General features: G+C 51.2%; 5 protein-coding genes across 5 annotated transcripts; 3 read left to right on the forward strand and 2 right to left on the reverse strand.

Moving 5' to 3' along the window:
- Window positions 1-1155: 1155 nt before the first annotated feature.
- EsH8_III_001410 (RbsD/FucU family protein) lies at window positions 1156-1667 on the reverse strand (the record flags this gene model as incomplete). The annotated part of the gene is made up of 2 exons (XM_083263135.1): window positions 1156-1439; window positions 1517-1667. The coding sequence occupies 2 exons, from the start codon at window positions 1665-1667 to the stop codon at window positions 1156-1158; spliced, it is 435 nt and encodes a 144-aa protein (XP_083123622.1).
- A 577-nt stretch (window positions 1668-2244) lies between these two features.
- Window positions 2245-6725, reverse strand: EsH8_III_001411 (uncharacterized protein; the record flags this gene model as incomplete). The annotated part of the gene is made up of 4 exons (XM_083263136.1): window positions 2245-4617; window positions 4671-4826; window positions 4878-5775; window positions 5878-6725. 4 exons carry the CDS (start codon window positions 6723-6725, stop codon window positions 2245-2247), a joined length of 4275 nt encoding a protein of 1424 aa, XP_083123623.1.
- Window positions 6726-7921: 1196 nt separating this feature from the next.
- On the forward strand, window positions 7922-9974 carry EsH8_III_001412 (fungal specific transcription factor domain-containing protein; the record flags this gene model as incomplete). Its single annotated transcript, XM_083263137.1, has 4 exons — window positions 7922-7977; window positions 8054-8828; window positions 8886-9667; window positions 9719-9974. The coding sequence occupies 4 exons, from the start codon at window positions 7922-7924 to the stop codon at window positions 9972-9974; spliced, it is 1869 nt and encodes a 622-aa protein (XP_083123624.1).
- A 2051-nt stretch (window positions 9975-12025) lies between these two features.
- On the forward strand, window positions 12026-13583 carry EsH8_III_001413 (fungal specific transcription factor domain-containing protein; the record flags this gene model as incomplete). Its single annotated transcript, XM_083263138.1, has 3 exons — window positions 12026-12559; window positions 12613-12723; window positions 12771-13583. The coding sequence occupies 3 exons, from the start codon at window positions 12026-12028 to the stop codon at window positions 13581-13583; spliced, it is 1458 nt and encodes a 485-aa protein (XP_083123625.1).
- Window positions 13584-18243: 4660 nt separating this feature from the next.
- On the forward strand, window positions 18244-19941 carry EsH8_III_001414 (GMC family oxidoreductase; the record flags this gene model as incomplete). The annotated part of the gene is made up of 4 exons (XM_083263139.1): window positions 18244-18517; window positions 18579-19103; window positions 19203-19842; window positions 19890-19941. 4 exons carry the CDS (start codon window positions 18244-18246, stop codon window positions 19939-19941), a joined length of 1491 nt encoding a protein of 496 aa, XP_083123626.1.
- Window positions 19942-20809: the final 868 nt, after the last annotated feature.

A 20809-nucleotide genomic window follows, 5' to 3' on the forward strand; every position in this document is an offset into this window, starting at 1 on the left:
AGGAACGGGAGGGGTTCTTACAAACAATTGTTACTTCTGTAGAAGACTCTTTTTAAGAAATCCGCACGATTGTATTGCTTCAGCTGTGAAGAAGACCGCCGCTGTCGTGGGGCGCCGCCGAAGTTGTGAGTAATAAGCGCGCCTTCTCCTTGATCTCTCCTAATTGAGGTTCAGACTCCAATAGCTCAAAACTCATTTGCAAGGTGGTTGAACTATGTTCTACTGCCTGGTGACCTCGTTTACGTATTGTCGTTCACTCATAATAACTATAGTATAAAGTCACGGTCATCATAAGCTTGAGCTGAGTTTGAGTGATGACTGGCTGCATGCTGGTGGTTGATGGTGATTGGCTAAACCAGGATGGTTGTGATGGACGACAAGTACAGTTCAATAACCCAACGCCAAAGACGCGGTTATTCACGACTAGACACCTGCATCTGGGTCAAAGATGATGGCCTTGGCGGGTTTCTTAAGAGGTCTATTTGTGAAAAATGCGCGTTGATAAATATATTGACCAAGGTCCAGCCGAACACTCGCCAAAGGTAGCCTAGAGAACCTAGACTCTATCAGGCAGGCTCACACATTAGTCATCACCTTTCCATAAGTACCATATCCTTGCGAATGATTTTCACGGTCGATCTCTTGTATCCTAGTGTTTAAAAATATGCTTAACAGATGCAGCAATAGGAAGTATGATCCTTGTCAGCTCGAGCATAACTGCGCCGTCTGGCTGCGGCACAATTGAGGAAGCGTCGATGCCAGCATGCTGACAGCCGGACTTAACTTTATTGATATAATGATGATAGCGCAAGGCGCCTTGTGAATAGTAAGGTTTCCATGTTTTCTGTCCTTTTCATTTGTCTCTCAAGTTACATTGGCCTCTTTCACAACACCAATAGCGGAAACGAAGTCTCACGCCGTTTGTGTTGCGACTGACAGCCACTGAATGGCGACAAACCCAATGCTTTGGGGTCAGCTTCAGCTTCTCAACACCTGTTTGTTGATATCAACAGGCATTTCACATGCATATTATTGCCTGAAAATTGTCTATTGCGTGAATGGAATGGATGGCTACCTCGTCTTGTACTCAAGACGGGAGAGTTGATGGTCTACCTCTAAAAGAACGGCGCAAAATAACTCTACATTGGCTCATTTCTACTCGATCGGGGTCACACCCTTCTTGAGGATGATGTTGCCGTACTTCCTCGTCTCGCCGGTGGCCACAATCGCAAAGGCCTTCTTGGCCCTCTCGTAGAAGGCAAACCGCTCCAGCTTCTCGATCTCGCCGTCGTACTTCAGCGACGCTCTGAAGTCGCCCTCCACGCTCGCGTCGGCGGTGTCGCCCTTGACGACCTCCATCATGAGGACGGGCACGACGCCGTAGTTGTCCAGCTCGAGGAGCGGCGAAATGCCCGCCAGCAGCCTCGAGACGGTGATACCTACAAAGCATGGCCTCAGCTTCCCTCCCGGAACCAACATGATATGTTTTCTTCTTCCCCGGGTAGCGGGGACTTACCGTCGGCCCGGAGAACGGGAATGTGAGGCGGGCAGATGGAGTGGGATGGGAAGTGGGCGTCGGCGAGCACGATCTCGTCGCCGTGTCCCATCTCAGCCAGGACCTTGAGGAGGTCGGGCGAGATGACGGGTGAGATGCCTTTCAAGACCATTTTGCCGGTTCGAGGGTGTTGGGTTGCCTGGTGGTGGTTGCACTTGGTTGAAGAGAGACAAAGGGATGAGATGAGGTGTCATTTTGAGAGAGTTGATAGCGTTGACGTCCCCACGCTGTTTCGCAAAAAGTGGAGCGGGAGCAGCCTCTGACGTGGAGGGGCCGCCGTCAGGACGCAACCGAGAGCGTGCAACTAAACACTTGACAACTGCATGTTACTGTTAACCACGACCTAATTAAGCACAGATGCACGGCTACACGTTGTTTCAAGAGATTTTAAATGTGGCCAATTCTATCCAATCTATTTTTGGTCCCGAAAATATCTATTAACTTTACCAATATGAAATCCATCCATCAGAGTTATACTCTTCCTGACGTGAGAAATGCAATCGCTGGGATGCAAAGAGGGAAAATGAGACATAGCCACCCAGCACCACCCCGGGATCTACCCTTGAGAATGGTATCATCCCCAGCTACTGCATTTCTATGTGTGATGTGATACGATATGAGAGAGAAAGAAAGAGGTGTATGTAATAAAAGATGGAAGCTCCAAGCTCCAAGATAAAGCATGGGGGGCTTTATTCCGCCTTCTTGGAAGTCTTCGTGCGGAGCTTCATGAGGAGATACACCAAAGCGTACGAGCTGATGGCAAAGATGACGACAATTGCGGCATCACGCCAGCCGTAGTAGTACTCCTTCAGGTTGATCGTCTGCAAGTAGTCACTGCCGTCGCGGTACTGGCAAACGCGGCAACCCTCCGTGGCATCCGGGTTGATGAGGTTGCTGCTCGACCCCATTCCCAGCATGTAATCGGTGAGGTACTGAGCACACGTCGTACCGTTGGGCGGGTCAAAGAGCGCAAACTCCTTGTCGCCGCAGTTCACCTCGGTGCCCCAGACGTCGAAGACGAGCATGCTGCCCATGAGGTAGTTGAAGGGGTTGAGCCAGTACATCCAGTACTTCCAGAAGGTCTGGAGCTGGTCGTAGGGGACCAAGACACCGCAGAAGGAGACGAGGATTCCGATGATCAGGGGGTTGACGAGGGACGCGAAGACGGCGTTGGGAGCGTAGGCGGCGATGAACTGGCCGATGCCGGTGTAGACGAACTCGTACATGAGCATGACGAAGAAGGTGGCGCCCGCGCGGGAGGAGTCGCCGGGGAAGCCGACGGTGTAGTACCAGCAGACAAAATACAGAACGGCGCAGATGATGAGATAGGGGACCTCGGAGACTACGGAGCCCGTGACGAAGGCGATCCAGGAGTACATCTTGGATTTCTTCTCGCGGGTCTCGAAGATATCGCGACGATCAATGAAGAGGGGCTGCAGCTGCGCAAGCACTCCAGGGGCGACGAAGATGAAGTTGAAGATGGTGAAAAGGCGCATCGTAATGTCGCTGACCGAGTCGCCAATCATCCAGAAGGAGAAGCCGTTGAAGAGCGCGGAGAAGATGTGCAGCGCGAACTTGTTGTTAATGTAGTCCACGTTGCGGTAGAGGGAGATGTTCATGCGGTGCGTGACGATCTTGACCTGGTCCCAAAGAGAGAGGGCAAACTCGTGGCCGTCGTCAGTGGTTCCGGGGGGCTTCGAGGCCGCGTCGTCGATCATGTGGTCGAGCTCCTTGACAACGGCGTCGTGCTCGGGGGAAGAGAGCCAGACTTCGTTCCAGTTCTTGCCCTTGGAGAGTTGGCCGGATACGACGTCGATCATGTGCTCGGCGGGGTTGGATTCTTCGGGGCAGGGCGCGCCATAGCGGGCAAAGTATCCGCGGATGGTACTTGCGTTGTCGCCGATGTCGCCAAAGTACACGGTCTTGCCGCCCTTGGCGAGCAGGAGCAGAGTATCGAACTGGGAGAAGAGCTGGGCAGAAGGCTGGTGGATGGTCACGAGGACGGCTTGGCCCACGTCGGCCAGCTTGCGCAGGAAACGGACCGTGTTGAATGCGGATTGGCCGTCCAATCCAGAGGTGGGCTCGTCCAGGAAGATGAGAATGCTCGGCTTGGAAACCAACTCCACACCAATCGTGACGCGCTTTCTCTGCTCAACTGAAAGACCGTTGCCAACGCCGCCGATGAGGGTGTCTGCCAGATCGTGAAGTTCCAAAAGGTCGATGATAGTCTGAACATATGCCAGCTTCTCCTCTCGCGGGGTATCACGGCTTTGTCTCAGCAGTGCCGAGAACTCCAGTGCTTCACGAACAGTAGCGTAAGGCTCGTGGACATCAAGCTGCTCGCAATATCCGGCCGATCGCTGGAAAGAAACAGGCAAGGGGCGGCCGTCGACCATGATAGATCCGCGAATGGTGCCGTCAGTCTTGCGTTGGGCGAGGACATCAAGTAGGGTAGTTTTTCCGGCGCCAGATGAGCCCATCAAAGCTCCAAGCATACCCGGCTTAACCCAGCCTTGGACGTTATCGAGCAGCACACGATCTCCCGAAGGGGTCTTGACGGTGTACGTAAGATTCTTCCAGGTGAAAATCGATGTGTTGCGGACAAGTTCCTGGTTTGAGCCATCGGCCTCACGCTTCTCATTGTCGCTCTTGCTTTTGTCTACCGCAGTTTCCTCAGAAGACTGTGCTTCCTCGTCCTCTCGGATGACACGGGTGATCTTGGCGTTCTCGCGGGGGATGAGCAGAGAAGAACCTCCTTCGGCCGATGAGCGCCACTTGGAAGTAGAGACAACAGTGATTGCGACAAACAGAGCCCACCAGGCCCAGACAATGCCGAAGTTTCTCCAAACGTGGCTGTGCCCATACGAAAGAGCCGAGAGATACTGCTCACCGGTGAACGATGTCTCCCCCTGAGTAGCACCAGCGACACCAGTGCAAGACTGATGGGCGGGATCGGTGTAACCAGGTCCGTTAGGTACCAGATTGGGACCCACACAAGGTATCAGTTGTCCATAGAACTCTGTCGCCATGAGCGAGTCGAAAGCGTACGCCAACGGGTTGATCTGAAGATGTGTTAACATAAATGCCACAAAGTAGGGACTAAGAATTCAAATACCCAGAAAATCCAGACAAACCAAGGATGCATTTGTGATTTCTGAATCATATAGCCACAGTACATGATCAAAGCCGAAACCATGAAGCCGGATGCCTTGGAAGCGCCGTCAAAAGTGGTGAAGCCAGCGCCGATGGAACGGAACATGGCCGTCATGCACTACACCAATTTAGCTTAGATCGCTACTAAAACAGGAATTCGCAAGCATACCATTGTTGTTGCAATTACAACAACCCAGAAAGTGAAAAACGCCGCGGCTGTTGTTTTCAGTCCAACCATGAAGTAGAGCACCACGGAGAAGACAGAGCATTGGAAGAGGATAACCGGGATATCAGCCGCAATCTGCGCAATGCAAAAAGCAGCAGGGTGATAGTATGCGAAAGATTTGTGCTTGATCAATACGGGTCGGCCGCTGAATGAGTTGGTAACCTCGGACATGGACAGCAGACTGTTGAAAAGGAGGGCGAAGAACAGGGCGCCTCCCTTCATGAACAACCCACCAGAGGTATTTGGGGCATTGTAAAAGAGAGAACCGGCGATGAGGGCCTGAACCAGGGTAGAAACTTGTGTGATGATGAATGTTGCCTTGTCGCCCCAGAGAATCTGGTACTGTCGAGTGATGCACGCCCGGACCTGCGTCGCGAAACTCGTTGTGAGAGGACTGTTGGCAGGAAGCTGCTTGTGTTTTTCGCCGGCCACGCCTTCCTTAAACAACCTTGTCTTCTCCTTGGTCTCCTCTCTCGTCGGAAAGTCGTACTCGGCAATCATTCGTGGGTAAATTTCGGACTTTTCGTATTCTGCCCTGAGTGCGGTAGCATTGCGAGGGCACGACTTTTCGTATCCTGATCTAATAGCTCGTTCCGTGGGGACAGTGACACCAGTCAGGAAATCAGCCACGTTGGCACCGTCGGAACAAATGAAGCCCAGGCGCTCCATGAAGGGTTTGGCTTCCTTCATGGGTCCGTAGTACATCTCTTTGCCGTTGTCGAGCACGAGAACTTTGTCGAAGAGGTTGTAGATGCCGTTGCCTGCTTGGTAGAGGGTGACAATGGAAGCAAGACCGAGGACGTCAGTCATTGCACGCACAGCCTTCGTGTACTCCAGAGCCCTAAATCATTGTCAGCCTTCAACTATCACAAAATCACGACCCACAATGGTAGAGGTTCAGCCAAGGCGCCGTCGCCTCAAAACACGATGGGGTTCCACTTACGTGCTGGCATCCAGGCCTCGAGTACTGTTATCCCAGCAAAATACTGATCCCCTCGTAGCCATGCACTCAATGATGGAAACACGTTTCCTCTCGCCGCCGGAAACACCACGAACGAACTCGTTGCCAACCTTGGTGTCAAACGTGTGCTCGATGCCCATAGACTGGAGCAAGAAATCTCTGTTTTCGGTCCGCAGCTCTTCGTTGGATGAGATGCCTTCAGGGAGCTGAAAGGGAATCTTGAGGCGTGTTGCGAAATCCATGGTCTGGCCGACTGTAAGGGTAGGGAAGAACAACTCCTCCTCCGTGTTCATGACGATCTGGCCCCGATACTGCTGGGCCTCCTCGGCCGCCATGGAGCCGTAGTGTACATCGCCCGTGACTGAAGAGTAACCCCTTCGGTGGTTTGCCAGGATGTTCAGCAGCGTTGTGCATCCTGATCCGGGTCGGCCGAGGACCAGAAGCATCTCTCCCGGCTTGACACATCCATGCGTGTTGTCGAGGATGGTCTTCAAGGGGGGTTTGTGGCGGGACTCCTTGACGAGTTTAGGAATGTTGAACTGAGAAAGGACGTTTTCGTGTATCGACGCGTCAGAACTGACAGCCTGTACCGTAAGGTTCTGCCATGTGACACCAAGCTCGCGGGAAGGAAACCCGGAGCGTTCATCTCGTTGCCGAACCGCTTCGACCTTGTGCTTCAGCGCCCAGGTGCTGTTGTCGGAAACATTATTGAGCTCAATGGATTGCTCGTAGTTGGAGCCGCTCGCCAGCGTCCCGTCAGAGTCCATGATACCTTCACGTGCGGACGAGGAGGTTGACGGTATCTCCTTGGTGTCAGGTATGAAGGTCATTGGATGGTTCAATACAAGGTCGAGGACAAACTAAAAGGGATATCTAACGATATTTTGGGTGGCAGGCTTCTATTTGTTCTTCTTCGCAGGCCCGGTCGGACGGCTTACCGGTTCGGCCGTCTGGGCTTAGATAGGCTCCGATCCGTAGTAAATAAGATCTATCTTTGTGGACTCCCCTAGAAGATGTGGATCGTGGGTCCAACCGGGTCCAGCGGGACGGTAAGAAACAGTGGCTATGGTACCAAGGCGTTCCAGGCGTCATGCCATCCCGTCAATGATGACGGCGTTGTGCGGACGAAAAAGCTTCTCGTACGCCATTTCGCAGTTCGGGATGGATCGGTTTTACGGTCTTCGTCCGCTTATTAATGTCCTTTCATCCTACTTGATGAGAAAACAATGTGTTTTGCGTCGGACGAACTATGTAATCCATGTCATGGCATATCATTCCTCGGACTCGAACCCTGTCCGACCCGCGTGGGATACCGTGGATTAGGCCAGGGGCATCCCTTAAATTATCCCGAGAGCCTCAATAAGGCGCCCTCCTAGACCGAGCTAGGCCGGCCCTAAGGCAGTTTCCCGCTGACTAAGCGGCGAACTCGCCAATTTGGAAATGTCCTTGAGCTGGCTGTGGAGCTAGCTTGGGCCGGTGTTTTTATGTCAACCGCCGACGACGTCGGCGCGGCGTGTGTCGAAGCGCCGGGCACGGACGGTAAGCTTTGAGAATATATGGGGCCCACTGGAGTTTTGCGGTTAGGTTTTTCGTCGGGTCCAATCATGGCCGCCAATTTCAATAGAGTTTTGCGTTCCAGTAATCTTTGCCGCTTAGTCATTTAAATCTGATCCCGCTGAGTCAGCGGGCATTTGATACATCAACCAGAGGGGGAACCAACGCCGGAATCAGCCCAGTTCTTGACTTCTCGCGGCGTGAGAGATCGTTGGCGAACCGGCAGTTTTACCGACGCGACCTTTTCCTTCATCCTCTTCGACCCCTGCAGGTAGGGTGCCGCGCTTGGCGGCGACCAACAGGAAACAGAGGCCAACATGAGGAAAAGAGCGTGTGATTCCTGTCACAGGAGGAAGGTATGATTCCGACCCGTCCTATCTTGCGTTGTTGCCTCAGACAGTTGCTGATCGTCTTCTTCTAGATTCAATGTGATGGGGCCGTTCCACAGTGTAACTGGTGTAAGCACCACGGAATGGCATGCACTTTCCACCGGGCCGCCAAGGTGAAGAAGCGGGTGGCCACGACAAAGTAAGGCATTCCTTGAGACCCACTCCATATTAGTGAGGAATTGCGGGATTGACAGAAAGATTTACGATGCATGCAGGAGCGGATCTGAGAAAGACCTGGTCGAACGCCTCAACCGTATTGAAAAAGCCCTGGAGGCGGCTCGCCGAAATCAGGGTACCCAGGTTTCATTAGAGGGGCAGGAAGTATCCATGTCTCCGTCGTCATCATCGGCGCCCATGTCATCCGTCGGCCCGGAGCCCCCGGGCACCGACGGCACCCCGGAATCAAGCCAAGGCCGAATCAATGAGTCATCTAAACGGGCTTCAGGCGCAACGGTGGGGCAACTGCACTTTGCTGGCTTCTACTTGGGAGACATTAGCTCTTACAACGGCATTCCCTTCTTCTCCGCAGACGGCCAAGACTGGATTCGGTCTCGGGCTGGGGAAGATGCCTCGTTCCAGACCCTCTTTGCTATGGGCCCACTGTGGCAGACCCAGCACCCAGTCCCGATTCTTCTAGGATTGCCACAGTTGCACACAGGAGGTGAACTTCCAGACAGAATTGTCCTTGAAGAGTATCTGGCACTCTTTCAGGCGTCTCACTTTGGTATTTCGTTCCCATTGATCGACTTCGTCCTTTTCCATGAGACCATTGACCTGGCTTATCAGCCATCTCAGGAAACGCCGTCCCTTGAAGCTGTGACGGCCAGGGCTTGCGTATTCGCTTTTTTTGCCGTCTTGTCTCTTTTCCAAGCAGAATGGAATTCGACACCCGAGATCGACGGAGAGGCGTGCGTGGGAGCTGCCCAGAGCTTGGTGGCGATGATCCTCCAGGATCCCAACATAACGTCCCTCGAAACTGTCTTCATGCTGGTAAGCAGCCTGTATCAATAACCCCACCCGGGGAATTGCTAACTTTTGGGCTGCTAGAGCCTGTACCACCTCTTCAGTGGCCATCTCCAACAAGGGGCCATGTATCAAGCGGCCGCATGTCGAGTAATATTTATACTTGGAGGGCATCTTGAGCCCGGTACGAGTCGCGGCACATGCCATTCACCAGAAATTGAAGACGAACATGCATGTCGTGTGAGGAACCAACTCCGTAGGCTTTTTTGGTTGTCGTATAAACTCGACAAGGAAATAAGTCTCCGCACAGGCCAGCCTCCTAGTATTGACGACGAGCACTGCGACCTGACCCTTCCGCGAATGGACTGGTGGATAAAGAGCTCAGACGACATCGCCGGGGGTTCGCCCTCTTACCTCAACGAAGCCATGATCACATCAGCCGTCCAACCAAATTCTTTGCAGTTGACGATTATCAAGTCGAAAATCTCCCGAAAGTTGTATTCAGTTTCGGCTCTCAAGAAGGACGATGCAGAGTTACTTAGGGATATTCGCGAGCTAGACGATGAGCTCGAACGATGGCGGATGTCAGTCCCACAATCCTATCGGCCAACACTGACATTCCCCCGAGGCACGGCAGTCATCAGAAAGGGCCGACTTGGCATGGAGGAAATCATTCTTCACTTTGAGTATCATTACCAGATGGCCATGATACACCGGGCAAGCGGCAGGTGTCTTTGCTGGGCGAGTGGTGAGAGCAGTGGTTTAGAAGGGGTAAGCTCAAGCCAGGCTATTTCCGTGCAGGCGAGCCGATCGACGCTGTACTTCCTTGCAGCCGCGATCCACAGCATCGAAGAGGTAGCCTTCTGGTGAGTTGCCGTTTGTGCCCCGTGCTTTGGTCCATGTGCTTACATGAATAGGATGGTTGTGTTCTACCCAATGACAGCGATCTTAACGATCTTCTGCAATTTATTGCTTCAACCACTCCACCCGCAGTCTGAGGAAGATATCGAGCTCCTCAACTCTGTTCCAGACCTGATTGAAGGTTTACGGAATCGCAGTTTGACACAGCACGAAACCACCCACATAAAAATAGTTGGAGCCTTCGTGGCGGAGCTGAACCGGCTGGGAAATTGCGCCATCGCCAAGGCGCGTCGAGAGCAGCTTCTTGAATGAGAAACTGTGTGTTTAAGTAAGGTAATTTTGATACAGAATGGAGACTGGGAATTATGATATGGGTATATGTTCACGGGCAAAGGCGTCAAGCGGCCGGCTTTGGTCCTACGAAGATGGGCGTATAGAACCAATGAACCATATGTTTATAGACGAAAAGCACAGAGGACGCATCACTAATTGGGGCTGCGAAGACTTGGAAACAGATACTCTAAGTCGGCCGAGTTATCAAATCTCGGGTAATCTGGACGTGGAAGTTGAGATGATGGGAAGTGAGACGATATGAGGCCTTGGAGTTGATGAAGGGAAACACCTGTGGCTTGTGCATAATGCAAGGCAATTTTAGCCGAGAACGCTTACTGTCTATTTTGAAGTGGATCCATGGAGCAAACAGAGCGAACAAACCAATCAACGCAAGAACATGCCGCTTCCACCAGTGCACACCATGACGACGCGATTTTCTGCCCTCATCAGCCACTTGTGAACCCGTCGACACTACAATCTACGGAATACTGCCCAAGATCTCACTTCTCAGCTCCATCCCCTCGCATGTCACCCTTCATTGAATCCGATCAGCTCCACTGCGGCCGAGGCCGTGGGTTCTCCAACTTTCCCCGTTGTGACCCTTCAATGCGAACGTCTGTCTTCAGTACACACGCCACACGTGTACTGCGACGCACGCCTCGGACCCCTGGGGTCCACCTTCAGAGGTCCAGCCCGGAGGTGCATTCGCATCGAAGATGACACTCGGCTCACCCCGGTCTCTTCCCCCGAGGCCAGTGGCAAGCCAAGCAACCCGATTATCTCTCAGCTACACAGAATCGACGTTTGGTCAGATGATTGGACCAAGGACGCGCCACCTGCCGCATCGTGACTGGCGATGTCGGACGGCCGGATTTCGACCCTTGCATGTCAGATGTCGCTAAGCGGCTAGCCCAGAACCACACGGCCCATCTCCTCCACAAACACACGTCGAATCCATGGATTTCCACTCCAACAATCACCGGGGTATGGGAAGAATGGCCGGTTAATTCGATGCCGCACACTCTAGCTCAGAAAAATTCTGGGGACCCCGGAGTCCTGGCCGTGTCCAGAAGGCTTGGTGCGGAACCCTGTGTGGTGTTCTGCTTGCTCCTACGGGGCGTGGCTCGACAACTCGAGGCATTCTCCAAATCTGTCAAGCATCTCTTCGGCCCCCCTCAGGAGCACACCCTCCCCCTCATGGAAACTGGGGTAATTGGGGAACCCTGCCCGCCCAAGGTGTGACTCGTTGAAATACCTGCTCTGCTGCCGGCCCGTTGCGAGACGCAGCACCTTCTGTCACGCTTCATTGCCGACATCTGATGCGAGTTAAATGCGACGGGAAGGTTATTAAGCCTCCGTCTCTCGACCCAATACACCCTCCGCTTATCCACCGCACTCGGTAATCTCTGCTGCAACATGCTAGTCAACCAGCCCGTCCGTCCACGGCCGATCAAGACTCGGTCAAGAGCAGGTTCGTATGAGCCTCCTCGCCAGAAAAAAGCATTGAACTTGAGGTGTCTGACATGTGCCTGTGTGACCTGCAGGTTGCAAATACTGGTGAGTCTACAAAGCTGCATTCTGTCAAGTAATGCCTTTGCTAACATCTTTTAGCCGAGACAAGGTTCGTCACCCTGATTCATTCTTGATATGCCACTTACCAACATCTTCCCTAGAGGAAGAAGTGTTCGGAAGAACATCCGCAATGTCTTCGTTGCGTGCAAGCCGGCGTTGCCTGCATATATGAACCGATCAAGAAGAGAAAGCGAAGGGTATCGACCAAAACACCCCACTCGCAAGATTCCGTTGCGTCCGATGATTCGAACAGTCCGGCAGGCAACACAGACCAACAAACGAGCCCAGACACGAACGTCCTCACCCCATCAGATGTTTTTCAAGCCAGTGCTGGGAATGCCCTCTCGCCACCGACCTCTGTGGATAACTGCTTCTCAGCCTCTATAGACTCCGTCCTGCCCATCTGCGAAGATTTCGACGACTCTTACAGCTACGACCTCGGTTATGGAGGCGCGGAAATGTACGAGAGCGATTTCGCAACCGTTACAGAAATAGGGCCTTGTCAGAAGTCAACCGAAACCCGCCACCTTGCACTAACTCTTTCGACTATGGATGGGGGTCTGCAATCGACTGACGACTCTTTTTTCTCGTCCAGCCTTGATGTATACTGGAATGAGCCAGCGTGGTCGCCAACTTCTCCGCCTCTGCTGAATCTTCTCCCCCCCGTGTATCACGGCGTCTCTGACTTTCCAGAGGACACGGGCCTACTAGATCATTATACCAAGGTTATGCTGCCGACAATGGGTTTCGTGGAAGGCCGAGAAAACCCCTACGAGCAACATATCCTTCCCCTTTCTCACAGAAGCTCCGCCGTCCGAAGCGCCATATACGCCTTGGCTAGTGCCCATCGCGAATATGCTGGCATCGAGAGCACGGAGGGATCGGCTTGCTTCCATGAAAGAGCTGTAGCTGGTTTGTCTGCGATCATTGAGGACGGGGACGGGTTTGAAGAGGCCTTGGCTACGATAGTGCTTCTTTTACAGTACGACTTGGTAAGGCAGCCCCTATTGCATTCGTTTGGAAATATCTACTCACCAAAGCGCAGCTCATGCAACGGAGTCTGCCCAATGTTATCCACAATCACCTTCAAGGTGCATGGCATATCATCAGCGCTATTGCGTCCCCGAAGTCACCGGCTGTTGAGTTCTTTGAGCAGGTGAGTCTGACCGTCCAGTATAGAGCTGGGGCGTTAACAAGAGACAGGTCTTTCGCTACTTTGACGTACTCAATGCCCTGACCAATGGCTCGGCTCCCATATTTGATGCTCCTTCATCCAACCGAGCGTACTCGCCTGGCAGTACCCCGCCACCAATTACCTTCAGCGGGATTGATCCTGTCTTGGGTATGGCAGATGACCTCTGGCCCACGTTGCACCGTCTTGGAGAACTTGTCTCGATGAAGCGCGAGCTCCAAACCGCCATGGCGGCTAATCAGACGTCAAAGTTTGCCGTTCTTCGCACCGAATACCAAACCACCTACAAGGTAATCGAGAGAGCCCTCGAGTCATGGAGCCCAACCTTGCCACCGGGATTCACACTAGTCAATCGCATCGTTGATGGTTCTGATGACGCATCCGAAGCCGAACTTGCCAACATCAGGTGGATCACAAGCACGGCCCTCGCCTACAGACAAAGTGCATTGGTGTATCTGTACAGCACCATCTCCGAGTATCCGTCATCGCATAATCTGGTGCAGAAGCACGCGCAGGCAGCTCTGTGGCACTGTGCGGCGTCGGTGTCGCATGGTGGAACAGGACTGTCCATGTTGTGGCCACTGTTCTTTTCTGCATGTCATGCCATCTGCAGTAGAGACAGAGGCTTGGTGCGGCAAGCATTCACTGCATTCGGCAGCCAGAAAGGGATAGTCAACACCGAGAAGCCTTGGGCTGTGGTCATGGACGTGTGGAGCAGAATGGACATGCGAGCCTACGGCAAGGAGCAAGTGGGCACGGAGGCTTGCCCGGGTTTATGGAAGCAAGTGGCGGCAAGCATGAAGGTTGGCCTCGTGTTTGGCTGACTACGAGTACAACAAGGGAGGGGGGAGAGAGGCGAAGGGCCGCCAAGGAGAGTCGAGACGAGTGAAAAAGACCCCACAAGTCTTTATTGGGGGACACTGTAACGATATCAAAGACGGCGATTCGTTTTGGCATTCTACGATACCACGGAGAAAAGGAAATTGGGCTACGGGGTACTGGGGGAAAAGGCGAGACAACAGGACACAATGATGCATCAATAGGTATACAACAATCGTTTTATTCATTCGGAGGCCCTCAAGAAAATTCGGACGACGAGGCATAAACATCAGGTTCTAGGTCTTCGACCCCAGGGTCTTTTCCATGGGAGCAAAACAATCACCTTGTACAAGCTAATGCAGCTCATGATTGCATCCACAGGACCCGCCACTCCTTCAGGTGAGTCGACGTGGTTCAACCAATGCCAACGCCACTGGCATGATTGTCCGCCAACCAACGTTGGGGAACGCGGAGCCGCCTCGGCCAGAGTTGCAAGGGTTCACTTTCTGCCCCGAACAGGGGGCATTTCAGCCTGATTGTCTCCTCTGCAGACCCAGGGACTGGGGGTTCGCCAAATGCTCGCATCCCGTGATGGCAATGGGTAGCAGACGAGTCGATTACAGGAACCTACAGGGAGTCTTGACTTGCCTTCTCCAACGCCGAGACTCTGTGGACCAGGGGTCCAATAAATCTGCATCTACTGCGGGCGGCTACCGATCTGGGCATGCAATTTCTTCGTCTAATGTTTTTTTCTTGGGCTGCGGGCACACCCTTCAGTCACACAAGCCATGCAGACAACCACTTCGGTGCAACCCCAGAACGCGCTGCAAATACCGGATGTGAATTCAGCCTGGGGCTTTTCATTTCTGGAACCGAGATGCGCAACACTTTGGTTTTGGGGTTCGCCTAAGGGGAAGGATGTGGAACGGTCAAGTCATGTTTGCTGCTCACCCTTCCTCGCCTATTGCAATTAGATTGCTCTGATGCACTCTATGTAGGTAGGGCTGAGGCTTGCGGGGAGTCCGAGATGAAATGATGACAGACGCGAGACGTGTCATGAGACATGGAGAGGAGACTTGGATCAACCGTCAATCCAGCCTGATGGGCTCACTTGCTCCGCGTCCTGGGAGCAGTAACTGATCCTCGTAAGTTGAACGCACGCTGGCCGCCCGCCTTTGTCATATCTCAGCTCAGCATTGATGAACGAGCCGGTGACACATGCGAGCAGAAGTACCTAGCCTCTGGCTTGTCCCCTCTGGCTCGATTCAAGCAAGGCCGCATTGAAGGGCCATGTGATGGCCTGCAGATTCGGGCTCGATTTGCGAGAGGGGTGAGAGCCTGACCCCCCTTTTACACCGCATGGTACGTTGGTGAACGGCCTGCAATTTCTGTGCCACACGGCTGCCGAATGCCGAAGTCGTTTCTCCAACTGCACGAAAAGATGGGGGAACGGACGCGCCCCATCTACTATTCTTGTCCCTCTTGTGAGGGGCCCGATCCAGAACGGCGGGCATCGCGTACTACCTGGCACGTGGCGCAACTCTGCGCGCAACATGGAGAAGCAGTCTCTTTCAGCGCCCGCCATCAATCATCCACCCCTCATCAGGTGGGCAGAAGATGCTGATGGGGGAAGATGTTTGTGGCGTTTCTCGCATTTGCTCTTCACCAACTATCCGGCTTCAGGCCGGCGGGTTTGGAACCTGGTGATTCGATGCGCCCCACATTGCGGTCTTTCTTCTGGTTGGCTCGGCTCGAATTGCTTTGCCTAAGTGAGCTGTGGCTGGTGCGCCATGACACAGGCTCCCGGGCCTAGCATGTGTAAAATGCCAATACATTTACATTCCACTTTGCAAAGCGATGGCCCCATCGGCTGGAGCTGGAAATTTTCCAGTGTCTATGTCAGTGGTTGCGAGGGTTTTATATCTATAATACAATATGTATCTGCCTCTCTATAGTTACAAGGGGTTATTAATCTAGGGCAATCAATGCTGAAGACACAAGACATCATCTAGGGAGGAATAACGTCAAGAAAAGAAATTAGCTAGTGAGCGAGACTGAGCCGGTGCCGAGAACCAATTATGTGAATATAAAATATAATTCCCGTCTTCAACAAGGAATCTATTTGAACTGTTGATGGCCCTCCGCAGTGGTAGAGCAGATCTCAGCGAAGAAGAACAGGGGAGCCCGGAGATTCTATCTCAGGGCTACCCAAGACGATATCTATTAGTATCACAGGGGATATCCGTACGGGTTAGTAGCTCGCCGAAGATCAATATAGTGTACTCGGAAGATGTAATCGGTCTGTAGAAGAGAAAGTAGGGAGATTGGCAGCAGCAGTAGTAGTGAAGATGTCGCTGTTGGTAGCCCAGAGATTAGATCTCCGGGTTCCGCTGCCGCTGCTGCTGCTGGCCGGCTCCCTGTATTCTGGCTGAGTAGTCCAACAGTTAAAGGCCAGTTGTTAGATATGGATAGAAACGGATTGAAGCTTATAGCACAGAAACGATATACCCCGTAGCCAGGCCGTAGTAGCGAAATTATTAGTTTCGATCACACCTGAAGCTCATGTGTTGGCGTGCTGCGCGGTGATTTTGGGTTGTGCCTCACCCCTGTCCCTAAATTCTCTTCTCTTCTTTCTTTTCTTTTTTGTCTGTGGTTTCCTAAGACACTTTTTAAAAATGCGTCCCTCGTGTGCCGTTTAAATTGCAGTGAACTTCCTAATTCGTCAACTCTCAAAAATTTGCGAGTTCAGCTCATTCGGCTTAACCGCTGCATTAGCCTTGCATTGGAATCACAGAGATATGCTCCATAGCTAATCATAGTGCGATAAAATCAGGCCCCGATGCCACCACACGCATAAGACATTTTTTGGTATCACAGGATACCGTACAGGTGGTAAATCAACGTAGTAAATTCAAAGCGGTGAACTGGTTCTGTATTCTGTGTGTGTGTAGAGAAGAGAAAGCAGGAATGTTGGCAGCAGCAGCAGTAGTGAAGATATTGCTGTTGGCAACCGGAGGTTGGATCTCCAGGTTCCGCGGCCGCGGCCAACTGCCTGTACCTATTCTGGCTAGGTAATGCAACAGATATGAAGTGTTGATGTAATCAAGAAATACCAAAGCAATGTAGCAGAAAGTTCTCTCAACCATCCAAGATGATATATAATTATTTATTTTTGTTCATATCTGTTGGAATCACAGGTTACCCGTACGGGAGTAATCGAACGTAATCAAAGGATCAAACTGGTACTGTATGCTTCTGTATATCTTGTGTGTAGAAGATTAGGTAGGTTGGCACAGCAGCAGTAGTGAAGATATCAATATTGGCAGCCCGGAGGTTGGATCTCCGGGTTCCGCTGCCGCGGCCGTTGCCGCGGCCGGCTGCTGCTGCTGGCCAGCTCCCTGTATTCTGGCTGAGTAATCCAACAATATCATCATTTCTGTCTACTATTTGCAGCGAGCTTGTTTCCATGAATTCCTGTCATAAGGTATTCAAAAGCAAGAAACTCACTGCCATTCACAGATATATTGGGCAGTCTTCTTAGAAGATCCTGCCTGTAATTTTTCGATTGGCATGATGAAAATGAAGAACAAGCCGAAGCGATACACCCAAAAGTCAACCTAACTTCCCCTTCTGTTAATGATATGTGATAGCACAGGGAAGAATAATGTGGACCATGGAGCAAGGTTGCAGCTTATTTACATGCTAGGAGTACCAAAACATGGTGGAGCGAAAACATGCAAGCCAATCAACAAGCTTTGGAACAAAATTGATCTTGTCTCAAGATGGATAATGAGCAACGTTGTCGCATACCAGCTTTTTTGACTGGGGACCTGGTCGACCGATGGAACTTTTGCAGACGGAAACAAAACCTTGTATGGATAACCTGACCCGTGCCAAGACTCGCAGGGGCTCTGCATTTTTTGCAATTTATGTAGAACCAACAACGAATAAATCGGCAAATCACCGTCGCTGAAGGCAGTCTTCGTCCGGCGAATTATGGAGAGCAACGCACCAACTGAGTAAATGATCTGCCAGTGGATCCAGCAATGTGTTTACAACCCGGAGAAGAAACGAGTTGGATATGGGGTTGCAGAATGAACTTACTGATTGCACAGAGCCCACAGGTTTGAGAAGATGTACGTATGACCCAGGCAGAAGAGGTTGCAATTGGAATAATTTGAAGAGTAACCAGGTCTATATCTATCTCGTTCTCTACGCTACGTATCTTGAATTGAATGATCCAATTCCCTCCAGCGCTGTTTCGTGGAGCCTGGCAACGAGGTTGCCCAATTCACGGATTCACATAGCGGGTGGCAAAAAAATGTAACACTGGATAAAATATCGCCGCTCAATTCTGCAATCTTGAAGAGAACCCATCTGTTATTATGTGCTACTTTCAGGGTATTAGATTTTATGTTGCTTGGCTCTTATTGCTGGACAATACTTTTCATCGTTCGAGCGGAGTTTGCAACTTTTTAATCTTGGATTGCACCAGGCGGCATACGCGGCTACCAGGGGTCCCTGACCGAGTCCGGCGTCTTCCTATTGCGGTTATTGATGCCAAGAAGCATTTAGTCCACGGTATGTACTTTCATATGCGCAGCTTTCCACCTCGACATCGCCGAAGCACATCGTCAATCGTCACTCACATCAACTTCTACCGAAATGCTCTGGGACATAATCGTGGTTGGAGGAGGGCTCGCTGGGTCGGTTATCTCTAACCGACTTGCTGAGTACCGTCCTGAGCTCAAAATTCTGGTTATCGAGGCCGGCGTCAACGCGAATGATCGTGAAGATATTGTTTGGCCAAACTCAACAAATACCATGGGTGGAGACTTTGACTGGAAATTGTCGTCAGTCCCACAGGTTCATGTCGGCAATCGCTCAATCAACCTCGCCCAAGGTAAAGCCTTGGGTGGCGGTACTGTCATTAACATGGGTAATGCATTCCTAAATCTCGTCTATATTTGCAAGACAATGAAAAGCTGAATAGCGAATAGGTCTCTGGACTCGGGGCGACAAGATTGACTACGATCTATGGGGTGAAACCGTCAACGACAACCGCTGGAGTTATGAAGGCCTGCTTCCCTACTTCAAGAAGACCGAGGACTTCTGGAATAAGACTATCAACCCGAAGCAGCACGGTCACGAGGGCAATGTTTTCATCCAATCCGTAACATCAACGCACCGTCCTTTTCCTCTACGTGAGAAAGTGCTTCAGTCGTGGCAAGAGATCGGCATCGAATCTGTGCCACTTCTTGACGGAAACGCCGGGCACCCCATCGGCGTTGCCGAATACACCGAGAACAAGCACAATGGACGGCGAGAAATTGCAGCTGCCGTTTATTCACTGGACAATGTGACAGTTTTGACGGAGACAGTTGTAGCTAAGATTCTGCTGTCAAATTCGACGGGGCTTTTGACGGTGACAGGTGTGGAGTTGGCGAATGGGACTCAGATCATGAGCCACCAAACCATCTTGTCTGCCGGCGCTGTTCATACGCCACAAATTTTGATGCTTTCAGGTACGTGGAATTTGGTATATGAGATGAGAGTACTGTAGGAAGTACTTGAGGTTATTTGCTTATCGGGAAATTTTAAAACGTTGACTTATTTGTTTCAAGGTATCGGGCCAGCCGATGAACTTGAAGCTCTCGGCATTGATGTCAAGCTAGATGCACCTGAGGTCGGCAAGAACTACGCAGACCACTTCCTTGCACCATCATCCTGGAACGTCAAGGTACCAGAAGAAGGTTGGGCTGTAGGCTCTGCCAAGTTTCCTATTGCCGAGCAGTACACCTGGGGAACTGCCGCAGACTTCATTGTCTGTTCGAGCGTCCCAAAGGATGGCCTCACGAAAGCTATTGAAGAGGATGAAGGTAGAACCCCAAAGCCTGATCATCCATTACTCAAGCAAGATCGAACATTCTTTGAACACTTCTTTCTCTACTCTGGTTCGACTGATGGTTCCAAAGTGTCGATTTCTGGCATTCTTATACTGCCAACTTCTCGTGGCTCCATCAAGCTTGCTTCCGCAAACATAACCGACTCTCCTATTATCAATCCTAATTACCTTAGTACTGCCGTTGATCGTTACATTGCCCGCGAGGGTATCCGTCAAGAGATAGCTTTCGCTGGGAGTAACACCACTGTGCTCGGTCGAGATATTCTCAACGGGGAGGCAACCCCAGCAGGCTTCGATACGCCATACAGTGTCGACTCAACTGACGAATACATCAACGCACGAATACGTGCTGCTGCTCGGTGTGTATTGTTTTGTAATTACCAACGTCACATATGCTGATTAATAGTCCAGGTCTGTCCATCATCCAATGGGATCAGCCGCGATGGGAAAAGTCGTAGACAACGATCTCAAGTTAAAAGGTGTGAACGGTTTGCGGGTTGTTGATGCCTCTGTATTCCCTGTTGTAATTTCAGCACATCTTCAAGTTGCGACATTTGCACTCGCTGAGCAAGCTGCTGAAATAATTGCAAAAGAAGAATAGAACTACAAGAATTCGGTATATAGTTAGACCAGAGCACGTTGACCTTCTATAGTCTATACATCTAGTCTTTACATAGAGTGGTATGGTCTCCAGCTAGAAGATCCCTAGACAATAAAACGCATAGTGATAACCTCATAGTATATTGCTGCGGGTCAGCGTCTGACATAAATACAGGGAATCATCTTCACTACGCAGACTTGGAAGCTAAAGACTGTGGATATTGTGGAGTCTTAATTTATAGCCTGCTCAGTCGATAATTATATTAATTTGATGGTAAAAAAATACTAAAGAGCAGGCAACATTTCGAGTCAATTTGGTTGATGAACAGATGTAAAAATTTCAAATAAAAATGTACCACCGATGATGTATCTCAGATTCCGTCTTCAAGGAGGTGAAAGGCTATTAATTCTTCTGTGGCATACTTCTGAAACTCTCTATATTCTCGACTATGATAACCAAACGCTAGGTTCTGTCTAGTTTATGAGTGCATAAATCAAAATGCAGAGTAAATATTGCGACTAGATCAGAATGCATGCTCAATATCAATGTTTCAAAATGCCGAAATGCCAAAATTCCAAACATGCTCCATGCCCCTCGAATCAATGCAATCGTTAGTCATAAAGATAAGAACTAATAATGCTTTCAATCATCCCCGATGAGACTCCAAGATTCTCTTCATGCTCTATTGCGAAACTCTCCGGTTTCATGAGGGTGCAGATCCCTCA

This window comes from Colletotrichum jinshuiense, chromosome 3 (assembly GCF_051148585.1).
Source record: "Colletotrichum jinshuiense chromosome 3, complete sequence".
Taxonomy (NCBI): Eukaryota; Fungi; Ascomycota; class Sordariomycetes; order Glomerellales; family Glomerellaceae; genus Colletotrichum; species Colletotrichum jinshuiense.